Raw genomic sequence first — 13,298 nt, 5'->3', positions numbered from 1 at the left:
CTGATATTTTTTCGTAATTTAACTTCAAAATCAAAGACATAATGAAATGAATACCACACCATAGTACAGATAATATTATAATCGGTTTAATAAACTACAAAAATAACTAACTAAATTGTGCAGATGGACCTAATGTTTTGTCTTTTTCAAATATGTTTTGATAAATTTAGGTGGAGAAAATGAGTCTTAAGTGAGCGTTGCACCTACTTCTGCCACAAAGACAACACACTGACCCACCCGACTGACTACTTTTCCCCCTTGTCACTTCCACAGACGGAGGGTTTCGATGGCGCCCTCTGCGTGCCCGACATCAAGCTGCACAGTAACCCGTCAGCGTTCAACGTCTACTGCAACGTGCGCCACTGCGTGCTGGAATGGCAGCAGCGGGAGACCTCCCTGGCGCTGGCCTCCAGGAGCTCGGTGCAGAGCGGCGACTCCGACAGCGAGGAGGAAGAGGAGTACCGCGAGCCGGCCATCAAGCTGCCAAAGGTTGGACACTCCTTTTTATCGTCACGCATGACTGCGCCTGAGCTCTTTATCTCGGAGCTTTATCTTCCCTGTGGGTCTTACCTTTTTTATTATTTCACTGTATTGTATGACTATCACCTCGCCCGACATTTCTAAGCCCCATCAGGGGGATTAACAACCTCGCCTCTCCCACGCTTCGCTTTGAATGCTATGGTTTCCATTCACTGGGAGCTCACAGTTTAACGTGGGGGGGGTGGTGATGCTGTTGGAAACGATTGTGTCATCAGTTACTGGCAATGACCCACTAAATCTGAAGCCTGAAATTCACATGGAATGCATTTTCCTGGATCTCATCCCACTGTCATTCATTTCTTAAATATATATAATTTTATTCATTTTATCATACTGATATATATATATATATATATATATATATATATATATATATATATATATATATATATATATATATATATATGTATGTGTGGGAAAAAAAATCACAAGACTATTTCATCTCTACAGGCCTGTTTCATGAGGGGGTTCCCTCAATCATCAGGAGATTTTAATGGGAGCATTCGCATACCATGGTTTATATAGGGCACAGAGTGGGTGGGTACAGGCTGGTGTAGGGGCGTGGTGATTGGCTCATGTGTTACCTAGGAGGTGTTTCCGTCTGTGGCGGCATGCTGATACAATTTCGCTGCGCTTGTTGAGGGATGACAGGTCTGGACGGTATATGATAAACAGTTTCTCTTTCAAGCATAGGTTGCATCTTTTATTACCACTATTGTAAGGTGTGCTGGATGCAAGAATTTGCCATGTTATTGAATATTCAACATTATTGTCTTTGAGGTCCCAAATGTGTTTGCTGAGTTCTGTGGTATTCCGCAGGTTTTGGTTCCTGAAAGAAGCCTTGTGATTGTTCCATCTGGTTTTGAACTCTCCCTCGGTTAATCCTACATATGTGTCGGATGTGTTAATGTCCTTGCGTGTTACCTTAGATTGGTAGACAACTGATGTTTGTAAGCACCCCCCGTTGAGAGGGCAATCAGGTTTCTTGCGACAGTTGCAGCCTTTGTTGGTTTTGGGGTCGCTCTGTCTGGGGGCCGACGGCTCATTTGCAATTGTTTTGTTGTGGTTTGAGATAATTTGTCGTATATTGTTCATACAGCTGTAGCTCAATTTAATGTTGTTCTTGTTGAATACTTTTCTTAGGCTGTTGCCTTTGGGAAAGTGTTTGTCAATCAGAGTGAGGAATTTGTGGCCAATGTTAGTTGAGACGTTTTTGCTGTATGGGGGGTTGTACCACATGATGTTGTTTCGTTTTCTGTTCTTTTTTGGTTGGTTTCCTGGCGTGGGTTCATAGGTGAGGGTGAAATTGTATCCGCTTTCATCAAGGGCTTTTTGGTACGGGGGGGTTGCTTGGTCAAATTCAGCTTTGCTAGATGACAGCATCGATAGCCTTTTATTAATTCCGGTAGGTATTCTTTTCGTGGTGGTGGGTGGGTGGTTGCTGTCATGGTGCACGTATTGGAGTGTTGTGTTGGATTTCGTGAATGGTTGGTAGCTGTTATTTCTCAGGTTGAAAGTGACGTCGAGGAAGTTGACGGTTTGCTTGTTGGCTTCAATCGTGATCCGTAGGCCGTTCTCTTTGAAAATTTGGCATATGCGCTTCTTGGTATTCTCGCTGCTCCTTGGCGAGGCGCGACTCACCACGCCCCTACACCAGCCTGTACCCACCCACTCTGTGCCCTATATAAACCATGGTATGCGAATGCTCCCATTAAAATCTCCTGATGATTGAGGGAACCCCCTCATGAAACAGGCCTGTAGAGATGAAATAGTCTTGTGATTTTTTTCCCACACATACATATATTGCGCTCTACTACGGTATCGAGCACTATTTTTTGGATAACCTTATTAAGACATATATATATATATATATATAAATATATATATATATATTTATATTGGTAATTATTATATTAGTCTAATTAAAAACAATGTCATTCAAATTTTGACATCATTTTTCTGGCACCCGCAAAATACGAAAAAAACAAGAATAATAGACGCACCCATTAAAAAGCCCTAAAAATTCCTAATCACATCTAAACCTTATAATATGCCTTTCACAATTATTGAACACATTTTGAATTCAATTGTACACACTACAAAATCATTACAGGTAGCATCTTCCTGCTGGAGATTGTTGACTGATTTGACATCTTTGAGCTGCAGTACTCGTTTTTCACCCTGCAGATAGCGCCATCAAACCACTTTTTATTTAATATACACTAAAAAAAAGCAGAGAAAACTAGAGAAGCACTCCGCCAGGCCCAATCTCCTGATTGTAAAGAATCCTTTGTTCATTTGTTCCTTGTCCAACTTCCAACATTTGCTGACGGTTTCAAATCAAAGCAAAGTCATTTTTGAGATATGTTGATAACTAACAAACAAACAGACAAATCCCAGTGAATCGAAGGATGAAATTGCCAAGTCTTATTTAATATACCCTACAAAAAAGCAGAGAAAACTAGAGAAGCACTCCGCCAGGCCCAATCTCCTGATTGTAAAGAATCCTTTGTTCATTTGTTCCTTGTCCAACTTCCAACATTTGCTGACGGTTTCAAATCAAATCAAAGTCATTTTTGAGATATGTTGATAACTAACAAACAAACAGACAAATCCCAGTGAATCGAAGGATGAAATTGCCAAGTCTGTGCGTTGTGCATACAGGCTGCAAGAGGGTTCAGTCTTTGCGTCCGTCTCAGCACTTGGGCGTATTTGTTCTATAGCGGAATTAAATAGACACTCAAAGTTCTATAACTCGATCCAATACAATGCAAATTTTTTCCCGTTTTTTCCCCCGCAAGAGTCAAATACGTATTTTTTTACCAAATTAAATGATAAATAAATAATAAATAAAAAATTACCGCGTATTCACAAATTTACACAGTAATCTTAATGAAAGTCTCCAAAAAGAAGGGCCCAGTGATGTCCAAACCTTTTTTGCGTGAAGAAGCATATTAAAATGTAAATTATTGAATGACAAGGCGCCTTATATTACCCCAAACGTATTCCTGGCAACATCATACTCTGTCAGTGATCAAAAGATGAAGGCGACATGTCCCTCTTCACTTACGGTGGCTCCCCGGTAGACGTCATTGTGCATGCAGTGCCCAGCAGAAGATCTTGGGTTCGAACCCTGGTCGTAGTTGAAAATTTGGTATGTTTTTTTAAACTCATGTTTTAATGATTTTGAAATTATTTAATATGCTAAACTTCAGGATATTAATAAAAAAGTGGACTGTTAAAAAATCATGCTGATTATCAAAGATGTTTGATGAGTGACAGATAGTTATAGCTCAATTAAAGCTTTTGTTATTCTGGGAATTCATTGTGTTGCTCAAGGTAATATCATTTATATTGTGCTGGAATACCCATGATTTCAGCCTTTCAAAGTTCCTCTTGGACAAGCAATTTTTGACCTCGGTTTTTGTCAAATTCTAGTTACGGCCCCGGGTGGAGGTGGGGCCGCTAGCTTACACAACACAGAAGTTGAGCCTTGTAACGTAAACGCAGGACTGCCAAGTTTCAGAAAATAACAATGAGACTTTAGTGTCATGATGCATGATGCCTTCGGGAAAAAAAAGGGCATTTTTAACACAGATTTGGCTTGTTTTAATGTGGATTTTATACCTTAAAGCTGATGTCCTCACCTCCAGAAGCTCTCCTTGCAATGTGGCCTTCTAATGCTAGTCTAAAAAATGAGTTAAAAATGCAATTATGACTAGAATTGTAAATTCATTTTCATCAGCATATTAGTTTAGTTGTATTTTTCTTTGTTCTACATCGTTAAATGTTAGCATCAAATTTGATAAAAAACTGAAGGGTCGTGATATTCACAAAGGAACCAAATCTATTGACTTGCTCATTAACATGAACGATGTGTTTGTTTTTATTTAAAGTGTGACAGTGATGAAACATTTACATCTCACTCTGCAAACTGAGGCAGAAACAGCGGCAGCTTTGCACAGAGTGGGTCTGCGTCTCCTCTCTGCTCGGACTGGAATGGAATGGAACTTTATTGTCATTGCACTTAAAAGTACAACAGAATGTGTTTTTAGTGCAAGCTGTCTAAGAGCAGACATTCATTAGACAGGGCACAGACCGCCTGTGAGGTAAAGCTCTCAACAGCACACACCGCTTGTACGTTGACATTAGAGTAATGCGCTCCAAATGCGCTCCAAATGTCTCCAAAACATCTAAAAAAAGTCACTAGATTTGTCGCTAGTCTTTCTTGAGAAATAAAGTCACTAAGAGGAGTTGGAAAGATTCCAGATTTAGCGAGAAAGTTGCCAAGTTGACAACATTGCGCTGAGGTGTGTGTTGAAGATCGGGACACCAAGACGCCTTAGGTTGCTTCTGATTGGTTTATAGGCACAATCATTTCTGGTTTGGTCTGGGATTAAATCAATCAAAGGTACTCGAACTACAGCAAGGCGCAGGAGAGAAGTTTAATATGAAAAAAACAAATATAGAGTAGCGTAGCGAATGGGGAAATATAACCGTGAGAAATGTCAAGTGTGGCGTGAGCAGAGGTGGGTAGTAACGCGCTACATTTACTCCGTTACATCTACTTGAGTAACTTTTGGGATAAACTGTACTTCTAAGAGTAGTTTTAATGCAACATACTTTTACTTTTACTTGAGTATATTTATAGAGAAGAAACGCTACTTTTACTCCGCTACTTTTATCTACATTCAGCTCGCTACTCGCTACTAATTTTTATCGATCTGTTAATGCACGCTTTGTTTGTTTTGGTCTGTCAGACAGACCTTCATAGTGCCTGCGTTTCAACAAATACAGTCACTGGTGACGTTCACTCCGTTCCACCAATCAGATGCAGTCACTGGTGACGTTGGACCAATCAAACAGAGCCAGGGGTCACATGACCTGACTTAAACAAGTTGAAAAACGTATTCGGGTGTTACCATTTAGTGGTCAATCGTACGAAATATGTACTGTACTGTGCAATCTACTAATAAAAGTTCCAATCAATCAATCAAAAGTGTGAAGGAAAAAAGACCCTTTTTTATTTCAACCGTTCATCCCATCAAAAGCCTAAAGACTGACTGCACAGTTCCTGTCTTCACAATAAAAGTGCCACTCCATCGCGCCTGCGCTTTCAAAATAAGAGTCTCCGAAAGCCAGCACAAACAAGCTAGCAAGCGACGGAGTTTGCCGACAATGTATTTCTTGTAAAGTGTATAAAAACGAATATGGAAGCTGGACAAATAAGAAGCCAAAAACCAACCACTTTCATGTGGTATTAGACAGAAAGGAGGAACTTTTTTTTTTTCCTCCATTTGAAAACGTGGACGTTATCATCACGACTGTCTGATTACAATCAATGCAAGTCATCAGAATCAGGTAATACACCAACTTATATTCTTGTTTTCATGAAACAAAGGAATCTATATGCGTTAAACATGCATGTATATTCATTAAAACACCTTTAACATGTAAACAAAAACGGCAAAATAAATAAATATAAATTATATACTGTATATATCAATGTATGTATATATATATATATGTGTATATATATATATATATATATATATATATATATATATATATATATATATATATATATATATATATATATATATATATATATATGTGTGTGTGTGTGTGTGTGTATATATAGATATATATATATATATATATATACAGTATGTGTGTGTGTATATGTTACTCATCAGTTACTCAGTACTTGAGTAGCTTTTTCACAACATACTTTTTACTTTTACTCAAGTAAATATTTGGGTGACTACTCCTTACTTTTACTTGAGTAATAAATCTCTAAAGTAACAGTACTCTTACTTGAGTACAATTTCTGGCTACTCTACCCACCTCTGGGCGTGAGAATGGGTTCAATTGCGTGACTCTCACGCTCGAAGCGTGAGGATTGGCAGCTTTGCGTAAATGTAAGGTAACATGGTGGAAATGATCACTTGTAAATGTAATCACTAGTTCCTTATAGCATTCCTGACATTTCCTGAAAGTGTAATCAATTTCCACCCTTAGCATTTATAGCTATGTAGCTAGCTAATGTCAAACCGCAGATCGGCATGGATTACTGTATAACTACAAACTACTTATCTCCACTTTCGTTTCCTGTGCATAGATTATTGGCATCGGCCTCTGCGGCGTCTTCGAGCTGATAAAAGAGACACGCTTCTCGCACCCGTCGCTGTGCCTGCGTAGTCTGCAGGCCTTGTTGGACATGCTGCAGGGGCAACAGCCTGAGGGCTTCCAGACGGAGCCTCCCGACGTGCTGGGTAAGAAATGGCCTGGCATAATTGAGATGTTGTCTCTTAGATGATTTAGTTGTCCTTGCATCAATTTATCTTTCGTCGTCCCCACAGAGTCCCTTTTCCAGCTGCTGCTGGAGACCACTGTTCGAAGCACGGGGCCTAACGACCCGACGGGACAGGCCATCACCGCCCTGTCCTGCGCCTGCCTCTTCAGCCTTGTGGTGTCCTGGGGGGACACCGGCAAGATCCTGCTGGCCGTCTCTGCCATCCTCACGAACAACGGCAGCCATGCCTGCCAGACGATACAGGTAATTGACAACGCCGGTGGACTCGCACTGAACACGCAATGGTGTGAAATGCTTTACCGAGCAGCAGCTGCACGGTAGCGTCGGTTTGTTTACAAGTCATTATGCAGTGGCAGGAAACAAGATCTGTGGCCTTGTCATGCATTTCTCCAGAGCAGTTTGGTCTGGACGGTCCAAATTGGGTTTTGCAAAATGTCAGACCTCTCCAAGTCTCCTCCCTAATTAGTTTACCGTGCCTGATGAGCTCTTCTGCCAAGGCCCTGGTCTTTTGTTTGTCCCTCGTCTGACTGCTTTGCTTTATATGTACACTCACCGGCTCCAATGTCAGGCACATCTGCAAAATCTTAATCAGATAGAATACAAAATCATGCCTTTTCAAAGATGACACTTGTGCACTATTATTGCAGGTGTACCTAATATAGTGTCAGCTTGTCGCCCACTCACAACAGCACAACTTCAAACCTCTGACCAGACTGTGAGTCATCACAGAAGCAGGCAGGCAAGAGAGCAGCAAATGTGTGCTTCTGCATTGTTCATGTTTGTGTATATGTTTGTGTGTGTGTGTGTGTGTGTGTGTGTGTGTGCAATAACAGCCGCAGTAATGTGTTGTTGAGCGCAATGAGATGACAGGGGAAACTCACGGTCCATGTCAGATCTTAGCGAGAAGCCTCATTTCCTTCCCATAATAACATCCCGTTATGCCACTAAAGGGACTAAGTGGTGGCAGTGTACAGTATCTCACAAAACTGAGTACTGTACAGCCCTCAAGCAAACGTTTTTATGACAGTGTATCTTCTTCTCAAGAGACAATTCTATCGAAGGGAAATTTAGATATCATTTTGATTAGTCGGTGTACAGGTTTTATAGCAGTATAGAAAATGACAACATGTTATTGTCGTTTTTGTCTAAATAGCTGGCGACGCAAGTGACTAGCACAATAACATACCTGCCAACTACTCCGGTTTTCCCGTAATTAGTACGGTTTTCATCAACCTATTCCGGGTTACGGTTGCAGTGATAAAAAATACGGTTTTTCATTAATTAAATTTTTTTTTTTTTTTTTAAGTTTTATTCAGGAAATCGCGTAACAACAATGACAATCGACACTGCTTCCCGTAACTTCCTATCGAGCCATTCCGAATGCCATGCGCGAGGCTATTTATAGCACCGCTGCCAAGCACGAGGCACCTGTTGTCATTGTTTCCAAACGAGCGAACGATCATGGAATCAGCCGGAGAAAAATCGCAAACGAGTCTTAAACCGAAAAGAAAACTGCAGTCATTCCGTGAAGAATATTCAAAAGCCTATCCGGGAATAATTATCCGTTCCAAAAAGGGTGAAAACTACGCGAATTGCACCTTGTGCAGACAAGATTTTTCGATCAGACACGGAGGAATTAGCGATGTAAAAGTAAAAATTTGGATTTTAGCCACAAAAAGGTAATGACACCAATGTTATCTATTGGAATTGTTTAGTACTGTTATACTGTTAAAAGTGTTTATACTATTTATGCTTTCAAGTCCAAGTTGAAGAAATCGTGTTAAATGTTGACAGCATGACTACCAGACAAGATTTTTCCATCGGACACGGAGGAATTAGCGATGTAAAAGACCACGTTGGGACAAAAAAACACAAGTCTAATGCCGTTGCTAGCGATACAAGTGGAAAACTTTCAACGTTTTTCGGATTTTAGCCACAAAAAGGTAATGACACCAATGCGTTTCAACAAATACAGTCACTGGTGACGTTCACTCCGTTCCACCAATCAGATGCAGTCACTGGTGACGTTGGACCAATCAAACAGAGCCAGGCGGTCACATGACCTGACTTAAACAAGTTGAAAAACTTATTGGGGTGTAACCATTTAGTGGTCAATTGTACGGAATATATACTGTACTGTGCAATCTACTAATAAAAGTTTCAATCAATCAATCAAAAGTGTGAAGGAAAAAAGACCCTTTTTTATTTCAACCGTACATCCCGTCAAAAGCCTAAAGACTGACTGCACAGTTCCTGTCTTCACAATAAAAGTGCCGCTCCATCGCGCCTGCGCTTTCAAAACAAGAGTCTCCGAAAGCCAGCGCAAACAAGCTAGCAAGCTACGGAGTTTGCCGCCAATGTATTTCTTGTAAAGTGTATAAAAACGAATATGGAAGCTGGACAAATAAGATGCCAAAAACCAACCACTTTCATGTGGTATTAGACAGAAAGGAGGAACTTTTTTTCTCCTCCATTTGAAAACGTGGACGTTATCATCACTACTGTCTGATTACAATCAATGCAAGTCCTCAGAATCAGGTAATACACCAACTTATATTCTTGTCTTCATGAAAGAAAGGAATCTATATGTGTTAAACATGCATGTATATTCATTAAAACACCTTTAACATGTAAACAAAAACGGCAAAATAAATAAATATAAATTATATACTGTATATATATATGTGTATATATATATATATATATATATATATATATGATATGTGTGTGTATGTTACTCATCAGTTACTCAGTACTTGAGTAGTTTTTTCACAACATACTTTTTACTTTTACGCAAGTAAATATTTGGGTGACTACTCCTTACTTTTACTTGAGTAATAAATCTCTAAAGTAACAGTACTCTTACTTGAGTACAATTTCTGGCTACTCTACCCACCTCTGATCATGAGTGCAAAAAGACTTAGAAATTGAGTCTGATCGCACAAAATGAGTCCTCATGCTGTATGTTTGTGCGCGTGGTGTCTTTTTTTCCCGCAGTGTGGTTTTAATGTGCGCAAATTTTGGCACTTTTTTGATGCCATATGTGACCAATTCCAAGCCCAAGAAGATTAAGGAAGTGCTAGTTAACAATGGTTCACGGTGAAGTGAACTCACTGGTGTCGCCAGCAATATAGACAGTAGAGTCATTTTAAGTGGGTAGTGAATCTCTACAGTACACTGACTACTTTGAAGTCATATCTGTATAAGAGTATTGAGTGGTAACAAAAACAAAGCAACATAAATCCTTTGGAAAGTGAGTGGTGTTCTCACACTTAACCTTTACCCCCAGGTGCCCACCATACTGAACGCCCTGCAGAGGAGTGTGCAGGCCGTCCTGGTGGGAAAGATCCAAATCCAGGACTGGTTCGGGAACGGCATCAAACGCGCGGCCTTGATGAACAAATGGGCGCTGAAAGGCGTCACCATCGACGAGGACGAGCGCTGCCTCCTGCAGACCGACGGCTCGTTCCTCTACTTACTTTGCAAGGACGGGCTCTACAAAGTGGGCTCCGGCTACAGCGGCACTGTCAGGGTACGTGTGTAGGAGGGTTGATCCGTTCCAGGGTCAAACAATCTCCATCAAATTTTATATTAACTGTATCATGCAAGTGTAAAAAATAGCTAATTTGTTGCTTAGAGCCAAGTAGAGAAGTGTCAACTTCATGCATCATGTTTTTAATTGTCATTCAAGTGTAAGAAGAAGCTTACCGTCTCAATTAAAACAACACATTGTTTATTTAACCTTGGCTTTTATTAAACATGGTTATATTAACTTTTATGGACAGAATTTCTAGGCGCAGTCAAGGCGTTGAGGGGATCTGGTTTGGTGACTGCAGGATTAGGTCTCTGCTTTTTGCAGATGATGTGGTCCTGATGGCTTCATCTGGCCAGGATCTTCAGCTCTCACTGGATCGGTTCGCAGCCGAGTGTGAAGCGACTGGGATGAGAATCAGCACCTCCAAGTCCGAGTCCATGGTTCTCGCCCGGAAAAGGGTGGAATGCCATCTTCGGGTTGGGGAGGAGACCCTGCCCCAAGTGGAGGGGTTCAAGTACCTCGGAGTCTTGTTCACGAGTGAGGGAAGAGTGGATCGTGAGATCGACAGGCGGATCGGTGCGGCATCTTCAGTAATGCGGACGCTGTATCGATCCGTTGTGGTGAAGAAGGAGCTGAGCCGGAAGGCAAAGCTCTCAATTTACCGGTCGATCTACGTTCCCATCCTCACCTATGGTCATGAGCTTTGGGTTATGACCGAAAGGACAAGATCACGGGTACAAGCGGCCCAAATGAGTTTCCTCCGCCGGGTGGCGGGGCTCTCCCTTAGAGATAGGGTGAGAAGCTCTGCCATTCGGGGGGAGCTCAAAGTAAAGCCGCTGCTCCTCCACATGGAGAGGAGCCAGATGAGGTGGTTCGGGCATCTGGTCAGGATGCCACCCGATCGCCTCCCTCGGGAGGTGTTTAGGGCACATCCGACCGGTAGGAGGCCACGGGGAAGACCCAGGACACGCTGGGAAGACTATGTCTCCCGGCTGACCTGGGAACGCCTCGGGATCCCCCGGGAGGAGCTGGACGAAGTGGCTGGGGAGAGGGAAGTCTGGGCTTCCCTGCTTAGGCTGCTGCCCCCGCGACCCGACCTCGGATAAGCGGAAGAAGATGGATGGATGGATGGATGGATGGATATATTAGCCATATTATACTGAGAAGCCAGGACACGGACACATGCCTGTCCCACTTTCCGACGTCGCATTAACTTCTATTTCCTGTTCGTCGGTTTCCCTCACATTTTTGTGTTTCGCTGTCACTGGCACCTTTCTGTCGTGGCATCACAGGAACATGAAAAAAGAACCGGTAGTTACTTCTATAAATAATCATGACATATGCAGTTATACCGTACGATTTCATAGGCATATTTTTTTCCAGGCAGTTTAGTTGGCATTCTGACTCAGGCCTCGAGAGATTCCGCTTCAAATTTCTGCAGCTTTCCTCGACGCGCCGCATACTGATGTGTGATTTGTGTCCCTCAGGGTCATGTTTACAACTCCACGTCCCGCATCAGGAATCGAGCAGAGAAGAGATCGTGGCTGGGCTTTGCTCAGGTAACCTCGTTACACTTCGATATGGTTTCAGATCGCCCTATTTGGTTTCCTTAAAAAGCTGCAAGGAGACCGCAAAAAACATGTTCAAAATCATAGATACAGTACACGTTTTTGTCATGTCCCCGCAGGGATACTTGCTGTATCGGGACACAAGTAACCACAGTATGTCGGCCATCAAGATCAACCCTGAGACACTGGAGCCTGAAGGAGCAGTAACCATGCCAGGTGCCAGAGATAATGTTCATGTTTTTGCTGTATTAACAACGTGAATTCTTAATCCCCTTTCCTAGTAATTACATTGCAAGTATTGAAATACACCTTTCCGCCTCTGCACAGGTCAACAGTCGGATGGGCAGAACATACTCTTCACGGACGGAGAGCACATCAATCAAATAGCAGCCTGCAAAGATGTGAGTTTTGAATTTGTGAAGGGTGTTACATTTGTAATGAATACCAACCAATCAGGGGCGGACTTACTATTAGGCAATTACACGGGGACCCAAATCATCATCAATCAATCAATCAATGTTTATTTATATAGCCCTAAATCACAAGTGTCTCAAAGGGCTGCACAAGCCACAACGACATCCTCGGTACAAAGCCCACATAAGGGCAAGGAAAAACTCACCCCAGTGGGATGTCGATGTGAATGACTATGAGAAACCTTGGAGAGGACCGCATATGTGGGTAACCCCCCCCCCCCCCCCCCCTCTAGGGGAGACCGAAAGCAATGGATGTCTAGTGGGTCTGACATAATATTGTGAGAGTCCAGTCCATAGTGGATCCAACATAATAGTAAGAGTCCAGTCCATAGTGGGGCCAGCAGGACACCATCCCGAGCGGAGACGGGTCAGCAGCGCAGAGATGTTCCCAGCCGATGCACAGGCGAGCGGTCCACCCCGGGTCCCGACTCTGAACAGCCAGCACTTCATCCATGGCCACCGGACCTGTGGCCCCCCCCCTCCACAAGGAATAGGGGAGCAGAGGAGAAAAGAAAAGAAACGGCAGATCAACTGGTCTAACAGGGGGGCTATTTAAAGGCTAGAGTATACAAATGAGTTTTAAGATGGGACTTAAATGCTTCTACTGAGGTAGCATCTCTAATTGTTACCGGGAGGGCATTCCATAGTACTGGAGCCCCAATAGAAAACGCTCTATAGCCCGCAGACTTTTTTTGGGCTCTGGGAATCACTAATAAGCCGGAGTTCTTTGAACGCAGATTTCTTGCCGGGACATATGGTACAATACAATCGGCAAGATAGGACGGAGCTAGACCGTGTAGTATTTTATACGTAAGTAGTAAAACCTTAAAGTCACATCTTAAGTGCACAGGAAGCCAGTGCAGGTG

At 42.3% G+C, this 13,298-nt stretch overlaps 1 protein-coding gene across 19 annotated transcripts in view; it reads left to right on the top strand.

Annotated features, from left to right (window-relative positions):
• Positions 1–13,298, top strand: part of mycbp2 (MYC binding protein 2) — a 183,818-nt gene that overhangs the window by 22,912 nt on the left and 147,608 nt on the right. For all 19 annotated transcript variants that reach the window (XM_061970697.2, XM_061970705.2, XM_061970692.2 and 16 more), the window contains exons 3-9: positions 274–489; positions 6,662–6,815; positions 6,903–7,099; positions 10,146–10,388; positions 11,879–11,950; positions 12,079–12,175; positions 12,287–12,360. In XM_061970697.2, coding sequence (XP_061826681.2) covers positions 274–489; positions 6,662–6,815; positions 6,903–7,099; positions 10,146–10,388; positions 11,879–11,950; positions 12,079–12,175; positions 12,287–12,360 — 1,053 coding nt within the window. The remainder of the gene's footprint in view (positions 1–273; positions 490–6,661; positions 6,816–6,902; positions 7,100–10,145; positions 10,389–11,878; positions 11,951–12,078; positions 12,176–12,286; positions 12,361–13,298) is intronic.

Source organism: Nerophis lumbriciformis, linkage group LG13, assembly GCF_033978685.3.
Source record: "Nerophis lumbriciformis linkage group LG13, RoL_Nlum_v2.1, whole genome shotgun sequence".
NCBI classification, from domain to species: domain Eukaryota; kingdom Metazoa; phylum Chordata; class Actinopteri; order Syngnathiformes; family Syngnathidae; genus Nerophis; species Nerophis lumbriciformis.
The sequence above is the reverse complement of the archived record's forward strand: the minus strand, read 5'-3'. Positions and strand labels throughout refer to the sequence as shown.